Source organism: Gossypium hirsutum, chromosome D10 (assembly GCF_007990345.1).
Source record: "Gossypium hirsutum isolate 1008001.06 chromosome D10, Gossypium_hirsutum_v2.1, whole genome shotgun sequence".
Lineage (NCBI taxonomy): Eukaryota > Viridiplantae > Streptophyta > Magnoliopsida > Malvales > Malvaceae > Gossypium > Gossypium hirsutum.
In genome coordinates this window covers 64,544,659-64,554,060 of record NC_053446.1, presented here as the reverse complement: position 1 = coordinate 64,554,060, position 9,402 = coordinate 64,544,659, and the positions used below count along the sequence as shown (strand labels likewise).

Here is a 9,402-nt window from a genome sequence, read left to right as displayed (position 1 = left end):
GGGATGACCAGAGGCGTAAATAGCCTAAAAATTGAAAACACGAGGATCCCCATGGAGCGAGTCAGGTCACACGCGGGTCAAGGGTGAAACGACGCCGTTTTAAGTGTCAGAAGCCAAACTCAAAACGACGTCGTTTTGGGGTGTTTATATAATTTAAAAAAAACTTTAAAAAAATCATTGGTAACCTCCTTTTTTTAAAAAAAAAAATCCTTCTCTTCTCGCTCAACTCTCTCTCAGCCCTCCCTCTAAAAAGGTGAGTTTTCGGTCCCGTTTTATTTTCTGTGTTTCTGTTTAGAAAAAGAAAGAAAAAATAATAAATAAAACAAACAAAAACAGAGAAAAAAAACTACCTTCTAAATCTCTCTTTTTTTGTTTGAAATTTTTGATTATTTTGTATTGATTTTCTGTTGCTTTTTTACATTCAAAACACCCCCAAGAATACATTTTTCTGGCCTTTATAGCTTAAAATACTAGAACTCTAATAACTTAAAATACTTAATAATTATAAAAAAATTTAGAATAAAATAATAATAAAATAATAAGATCTGACAAATATAATATTGGGCTCATATATAATAAAAATTAAGTCTAAAACCCGAATCCAATATGATTTAAACTCGAATTAAAAGCCCGAAATTCGTAATTCCCGTCATAATCCCGTTCAGAAATTCTGCTCGCGTAGTCTTCACTAAAACGGTCATAACTTGAGCTCTCGAACTCAAAATCGAGTTATTCAAAATGCGTTTCAAAGCTAAGAGATAGATCTTTAAACGCCATGAGACATCTCAACCCAAAAATACCAGGATCCAGTCGCCGCAAGTCTGCTGATTTTCCGAGCCTGAAAATTGGCAGTTTTGATGATTGGAATCTAATAAGTTTCACCCCATTCATGCATGTATCAAAAAGACATTGATATATTTAAATTTTATTACTTTAATCTTTTAATTTTTAAATTTTAATATATATTTTTTTAAAACAGAAAAATTGAATTTTTGAAACTAAAAGAATTTCTTTATCAATTAACGTTTTATTCAAAATAACATAATTTAACTGAATTTTGAAATTTACAGAGGCAAATCTAGGGGTTGACAGGGACCTCGGCCCTCTCAAAATAAAAAAATGTTATTTTAACTCTTTAAAAAATTTTAAAATTTTAAAATTTTAAAATAGTAAAAAGAAGTACACTTTAACTCCTCCAAATTATGAAAATTTAATTCTATCCGTTTAAAGATTTAAATTCTTTTAAAGCAATAATGATGCACATTCCTACCACTTTCTACGGTTCGCATTAATTTCTTTTTAGATATAGTGAGACCTAAAGTAAAGGATGCACTTTGCCACCACTTTCTACAAAGCCTTCAATTGATTGGGTTTTAATAATATTTTAAGAATTAAAAATGTAAATTTAAAATTAAAAGCATAAGTGATACATTAATATTTGCAAGCAATTCGAGTAGGATTCAAAAAATCTCAAAATTTTATTGAAAATTATTGAGTAGAGCTCGAGCTATTGGTCGAGCCGAATTTAAATATTGTAATACTTGATTCAAGTAGGCCACAAACCTAATTAAGCATTCCATTTAAATATATTTTTATTTATGAAGTTACATTTTTATCCTTGATATATAGAAAGAGCTTAATTATGAATGGGTTTGATTATAAAAATTGATAAACAAGCTTAATCAACTCAATTATGTTCTAAATCAAGATTGACCTTAAAAAGTGATGTTCGAGTCAAGTTCAACTTGTCATTATTCGGGCTCTACTTGGCTCAATTATGCCTTTAAAATAGATGTATAAAATGTTGAAAAAATTGTAATTTTTGGAAACTTTAAAGCATATTCTCAATTGGTAAAGGTGGAGAATTGAATCATAAAATTATGATTTTATATTCTACTCAATGATATCTTTACAACAGTATATCGTATGCTCAAAATGGTTGAGTGATAAGTGAGAAATTAATGCTCAAAGTAAGTTACTTGTGAATATTTGTTGAGGAAAAGAAAAGCTTAGATCTCACATTGATTGAATACCAAGTGTGAGATGTCTCTATATATGAGAACACACTTGAAGGATGATTGAATGACTAAGTTTGAAACTTTGTCTCACGCGCAGGGGTGTAGATCCAAACCCATCGGGGTTGGAGCGCACTCGCACGATGTAGGCAACGTGAAATGTCTAAACTGGTCAGGCCCAAAAAGGGATAGATATTTTAAGCCCAACACAAAATTTATTTTTCTCAGCAAATATATATATAATCTAATTTAAAAAAGACATATATTATGATTTAATTGCTCATTTAATACAAATTTTATATATTTAATTATGGATATTTCCAAAATTCCTCCATCTTGAATGCTTAAGAATTCTTCAAATTTTTTACACTAAAAGACTCTCTAAAACCAAGTTTATTTTGCTCTCGAAAATTCTTCTCTTTTCCTCTCTATATTTTCCAACGTTCCGGTGACAGAAAAATACAAGGTTTGTTCATTGGTCTCTTATGACTGCTATAGCCGGTCCAATACTAAATAAACGAGTATTGCCTCTAGATGGAAAAATATTTTCTTTGAAAAGCAGTTTTGTTCCATCTGCTAGCGCTTGAAGAATGCCCAAAGGACCGGCGTATTCAGGCCCAATACGTTGTTGTATTGCTGCAGATATTTCTCTTTCTAACCATACAATTACTAGTACACCTATTGTGATTCCCAAAACAAGAGTCAAAATAGGGACCAACATCCATATGATCCCATAGACCTCTTTTAAAGATTCCAATGTGTAAAAGGAATTGATATATTCTACTTCTGTCGTATAAATTATCATTTCAACGATCCACTTCTCCCATAATGATATCTATGCTACCTAGTATCGTCATAATATCAGCCAATTTCATGTAAAGGTGATGCTATTTTAGTCATCGTGTTATTGTATCATGGGAGACAGTCGACCAATGTTTCTCCAAGTACCGTAGAAGCGGACAAATTTGTGTTAAGGAAACTGTGTAAAACAAGCCTCAACATCTAATTAAATTCGATTCTTTATTCGATTTTTAGTTTTCTAATCTTATTTATTAGTTTTGAAAAAGAGCTGAAATGATGTTTTTTTAAAAAAAAAACTAGAATACTAATTAAAATGTTAAATTTTTAAACACGACAACCTACATAGCAATCTATGTGTATTCTATGTTAATTTTTAAAATTTTTATATTTTTAAAATTTTAATTTTGATGTATCTTTATTTTTATAATTTAGAAAACAATCTTATTATTATTTTTAAATTTACTCCTCAAACAATTAACTTGAGAAAATTTTTATTTTAACTGGAAATGGAACATTTATCTCGAATTATCATTAACCAGGATGAAGAAAATGATGGATGCCTTGATTGTAAATTACAAGCTTAACTTTTAAGCAATAATTGATGCCCGTTCCCACCACTTGCGGAAAAACAACTCCCAACATAAAATTTTTGGATTCGCTCATAAAAGAAAAAGAATAAAGTTGTTTCTGTCTAAGCCCTTATCCTATGATCCTACTTTATGCTGTTGAAATTGGATCAATTAATAATTATGTCTGTTTGTAAAGGCTTCCTTAGAATCAATGAATTTAAGTCAAGAAATTAAAACAACTCCCTCATTAAAGACCCTGTGGGTTTTCTCATCGATACTCGTAAGTTCTTCAAATTTAAATTATGATATAAATGAGATTAGAGGAATAATTCGAATATTTTATCACCATAGCTCATGTTCTTTCTAGAAGACGATATAGAATTAAATATTATTTCGATTTTTACGATCCTTTATAATATCGTATACTCTTTTCAAATATATATTTAGATTTGAACGATTAATTTTAAAAATATTTGAGGGCATATGTATAGTAATATAGTATAGATTAATTATATATGCTCCCTCTTGAGTCTTGAATTCTCTGACAATGATATTTCCTGTTATCAACAATGTCATTAGTCGTAGTAATTGTTTTCTCTCATTTTCTTTTGGGCATACAGAGATTGAATGGAACAACAACTAGGATGCGAAGACTGACTTTGTTCATTCGGAAATTTCTTCTACTTGTATATGTAAAGTTTTCTTCAGTCGGTGTGAGCTTATGTACGTATTGCTAGTGTTAAACATAATTGGATATGATTTTTCTCTCCATCTCAATCGTTGTTATCCAAATTCATGTGACAGTAAATACAAATGTATGTTAAGCCACGTTGAATTTCTTAATTTATTCTTGTAAGCATATTCGGCCATTCACTAATCAAAGTAAGGTACATTTTCAACTTCCAAGGCATTAGCAATAGCCAATAGAACAAAGGATTAGCCAGTTGCGCCCCTTTTATTCTCTATTTTAGAAGGTATATTCCCTTAGCTTTTTATTTTTAAAACCTAAATTAAAATTATATATAATAAAAATCAAACTTAGATGTATCAAATCCCGAGTTAACTTGTCTAGTAATTTTCTTGATTTGTATTAGTTTCAAGTTAATTGATCAAGTTACTTTCTCCAAACTGATATTTTAATCGATTCGCGGTCTAACCAATATGTTGAGATGATCTCATCCCGTTCAAACGCTTTTACCTTCTTAAATATTAGACCGATTTTCGAACTTCAACAATTAGTGTCAATAGATTTGACCCAATCTTCATTTCCTTTTTCGTATGATTCTTCAGGGTGCCATGCCAGAAACGAGGAGGAATCAGATTCACAATCAACGGTTTCCGATACTTCAACTTGGTCCTAATCACAAATGTGGCCGGCGCCGGCGATATCGTGAAAGCAAGCGTTAAAGGGTCGAAAACGGAGTGGATGAGCATGAGCCGAAACTGAGGCCAAAACTGGCAATCCAATGCCGTTTTAGTCGGCCAATCTCTGTCGTCTAGGGTCACCGGCAGCGACCATCGGACCTCTACTTCGTGGAACATTGTCCCTTCTCATTGGCAATTTGGTCAAACTTTCACTGGCAAAAATTTCAGGGTCTAAATCTAAATCTTCACCGAGTTCCTTTTTTGGATTTTTGTTTGGTTTTAATATCTTTATTTTATTTTCCGGGAAAATGAGGGAAAGTGTGGTAAAATTTTGATTTTCGAGTGTTGGTAAAAAGAGAAAAAAAAAAGAGTGGTGAAGTAATGGGGGCTGAAGTTGCTTGGGAAGATTGCAGCCCGCAGCTTCGATGATACTTTATTTTTATTTTTTAACACATATATATTTATAATTTTAATTTAAAATGAAATGTGTGTTTAATTTACTTAATTTGAGTGTTTTTTTTATAAATTACTTGAAAAATTTTATTAAATTATGCATTGTTAGTGTTTATCAATTTCGTAAGAATTGGACTGAAGGTTAAATTAGACCATTCATTCTAAAAGTAAAAACTTTTGAAAAATAATAAAAAATCAAAATAATATTTAAAAATATTATATTTACCAAAGCAAAAGATATAAATAAATTAATAAAAATCAAAATTACTTTATTAAAAAGGTTACAATTTTCTATTAGTCCTTGTACTTTATAAAAATTATGGATTTAGTCATTGTACTTTAATTTAGTTAATTTTAGTCTCTGTACTTTTCAAATTGGTCAAAATTTCAAATTTACTCTCTGTACTTTTTTAAATTTTAGTCTTTTAACACAAATAGTTATTGTTAAATCTAATTGTTTAAATTCAATTGCTAATTATGTATTGTAAGCACAGTTGTAGATTTAGTCCATATGTTTTAATTAGATCAGTTTAAGTCGTAATTTTTTATATTTTAGTTTCGACTCAAATAACAGTTGTTAATCTATTAATTAAATTTTGAGTAAACTACCAAAATAGTCACTTTTGTTTGACTCAGGTTACATTTTAGTCACTTATGTTTGAAATGTTACATTTTAGTCACTTACGTTATCGTGTTGTAACATTTTAGTCACTGAGTCGTTAATTGTCGACAATGGACGATAAGTTGATGTGGCACGTTAAATCATCATTTCAAACGAAAATTTTAGGTTAAATTCTACAATTGGTTCCTATATTTTTTCATTTTCAACAATTTAAAAATTTTCTTTTCTGTTCTTCTAACTTTTTTTCTCATTCTCTTATTCTTCTCCCTCTATTTTCCTCCCTTCTTTATTTCTTTTAACATAGTTTTTCTATGCTTTCCATTTGTAACTAGTGCACAAGCTCGCCTCACTCGAAAAAATTAAATTGTTCAAAAAAATAAAACATAGAAAAACTACGTTGAAAGAAATGGAGGAGGGAGGAAAACAAAGGGAGAAGCATAAGAGAATGGAAAAGAAAGTTAAAAAAACATAAAAGAAAAAAATTAAATTGCTCAAAATGAAAAAATATGAGGACCGATTGTATAAGTTAACCTAGAATTTTTGTTTGAAATGATGATTTAACGTGCCACATCAGTTTACTGTTGCACCGTTAACAGAAACTAACGGCTCAGTGACTAAAATTTTACAACGTGATAACATAAGTGACTAAAACGTAACATTTCAAACGTAAGTAACTAAAATGTAACCTGAGCCAAACAAAAGTGACTATTTTAATAATTTACCATTAAATTTTTAGTAAAGAATACATGAAAAATTGAGCATGTGATAATATGTTTGATGCAATAGATTTTAAAAATAACAAAACTTTAACTTTTAACAATTATTATTTAATAAAGACTAAAATATTAAAATTTAAAAAATATAGAGACTAAATTCATAACTTCAACAAAATATAGGGACTAATATCAAAATATAACCTGTTAAAAAAATTTGACTTTATATTAATGATATATTAAGATGTAAAATATATCTGATAAAATATCGTAAGAATTACAACAGTAAACCTCTGCAATTCCCATGAATATGATATTTAATGATTTTTTATCTGATCAAATCAAAATCAGTTTGATTGATTGATAGATTAATGTCGTTTTTTCTTTTTTGAGATTGTTTCTCATTTGATTTTACAAATTGAAAAAACATAAAAAAAAAGCATTGAAAATGGTAAAATCATATAAAAAAAACCCATTTTTTAACCAAGTTTCAACTTTGATTAAAGCTTTTTCAATCAATTCAAAAGTGATGAACCCTAAAAACTTAAAAAACGAAATGTGAGATGGAATCAGTAGACAAAAAAGGGATTAAAGAAGAAATTAGCCCTTCATCTGTGGATATCATCGCTACGGTTGTCTGGCCGCTGCTTAATCCTTGGTTTCTTTGTTTTAAAAGAAGCAAAAAATCAAGCTTTTTATTTCTGCACTCTTGTTAAGAAACAAAGCATTAAAAATGGTTCTTTTATTTCATAAGTATACAAACAAGTGTAGATTTTATTCAAAACCCAGATAAAATAAATGTGATTAGGGTTCACATCTAGTGTAAAGATTGGATTTTTAACTCATTTTGGAAAAAACCCCAGATTGAAAATGGGAAAATAAAGAGAAAAAAAAAATGAAGGCAAAAATTACTCTCTGCGAAGAGAAAATTTCTAAAGAGGAACCTTAGACGAACGAAGGGTTTTTTAGAAGATACAAATGCTGAATGAGTCTTGTTGAAGATAGGATTTATAGTGTAGTTAGAGGCAAATTAGGGTTATAAGTTGAAGGTTTTTGGGGGATCTTCTTGGGCTCGGGTAAGGGTTTTTGAAGAGCCCATTTCTGTTCACATTTTAATTTCTCAAGTTCGATGGCTCAATTCATCATGATTTGAGTCGAAACCCTTATTTTAATATATTTTATTAAATAATAAATTTTTTTATCCAATTGAATATTTGAACTGTTAAAAGTCTTGTGATTGTTAATTTTAACGGTTGAATGTTAAAATTAACCACTCCTAATATTTTGGTAAAACACTAAATGTCACAATTATAGTGTGACATGTAAAAAAATATATAAAAAATAAAAATAAATCAAAGTTAAAAAATTATTATATTTTAATAAAAAAGAGTTAAAATTTATAAACAATTTAAAAATTATAAAATATTTAAAATTATAAAAAAATGCAAAAGTTATAAAATTTTATAAAATAGTAAGAAAATTATAAAAATTTAAAAATATAAAATTTATAAAAAAATTATAAAAATTATTGTACCAAAAGAAATATTTTTTAATTTTTCTGTAACTTTTATTAATTTTTATTTTTATAATTTTTCATCACAGGTCACATTGCATTGCGACACATGATGGCTTTAATTGAAAAAAAAATTATGGACTTTACTAGTCAACAATTAAAGTTAGTGGTTAAATAACATTTTTAATATATTTTATTTATACATTTATGACATTTTAAATAAATTTTAAATATTTTTATATTTTTTATTAGAATTTAATAATTTTATTAATTTTTATTTTTTATAATTTTTTATTACACATCACGCCTGTATGGTTGTGACGCTGAATGACTTTAACTAAAAAAATTAAAGCAGTTAATTTTAATTGTCAAAAAGTCTTTTCTTTTTTTTTTTTGATAGTTGAAGTAGCCATTGAGTATGTAAAAGAAAAACAAAGATTTAATTATTATTTTTTAAAATTTAAAGAAAGTTTTTGATACATTTTAAAAAGTGAAGTATTTAATTAAATGAAAAATACCAACAACTTAATTACTTTTTTTTAAATTGATAATATTTTTTTATGCAACTATCGTAGGTAGGTTTAATTTCTGTTTGTAAATATGGAGTAAGTTTAATTTAGGTTTGTAAATATGGAGCCTAATTTTGGAGCTCATGCTGGAATGAACAAATGGCTCTTTTTAATGTCAAATATAATTCTAAAATTTAATACCTACCTAAGGATTGTGTATAATTCTACTTATTTTCCATGAAAGCAATGGACTGCTAAGCTCAGCATTAAGAAAATCGCTTACGCTTGTGAATCTTCAGTTGCTCGATTACGTACTGAACGATTTCTTTCATGGTAGCGCTCCTTCCCTCCTTTCTGTTCCAAACTTCCGGGATCGCATACCTTCCGCTGGCATTATATTCGTTCATTTCCATCAGTGCGGTGCTGACAGCCTCGTACGCCGTGTCACTATATTCATTTCTCAACTCCTTCAGCTTCTCATCATCCTTGTCTATTATTTCCTGCATTACCGAGAAGGCATCCCATTAATATGTAAGTTTTGAGTAATGAACCAGCTCGCATTTCGTAGAACAACAGATGTTCGATAACAGTACGGTTTTCTGAGCAACCGGTGTATGCAAGTTGCCTCGGATGTTGATCATCTTATACGGGTGCCAATTCAGATCCTGCACATTATGTTGCCATAATGTGTTAACATTAATGGAAGACAATTAATAATGGTTGCCATTAACATTAATGGGAGACAATCAATAATGACAACCACCAACTTTGGAAAAGTGGCAAGGGATAATTTTTTTTGGTCCTTGAGATAATGGGCTATTTATTGTTTGGTCCTTGAACCT

The 9,402-nt window shown here is 28.9% G+C and overlaps 1 protein-coding gene and 1 non-coding gene across 2 annotated transcripts; both read right to left on the bottom strand.

Annotated features, from left to right (window-relative positions):
• Window positions 1-7,092: 7,092 nt before the first annotated feature.
• Window positions 7,093-7,250, bottom strand: LOC121222952 (small nucleolar RNA snoR143). The gene has a single exon (XR_005920322.1). It is a non-coding gene; the product is annotated as a small nucleolar RNA snoR143 (small nucleolar RNA).
• Window positions 7,251-8,636: 1,386 nt separating this feature from the next.
• LOC121222579 (factor of DNA methylation 1-like) lies at window positions 8,637-9,241 on the bottom strand. The gene is made up of 2 exons (XM_041103616.1): window positions 9,154-9,241; window positions 8,637-9,060 (listed from the first exon to the last, which is right to left on the bottom strand). Exons 1-2 carry the CDS (start codon window positions 9,199-9,201, stop codon window positions 8,827-8,829), a joined length of 282 nt encoding a protein of 93 aa, XP_040959550.1. The 5' UTR covers window positions 9,202-9,241; the 3' UTR covers window positions 8,637-8,826.
• Window positions 9,242-9,402: the final 161 nt, after the last annotated feature.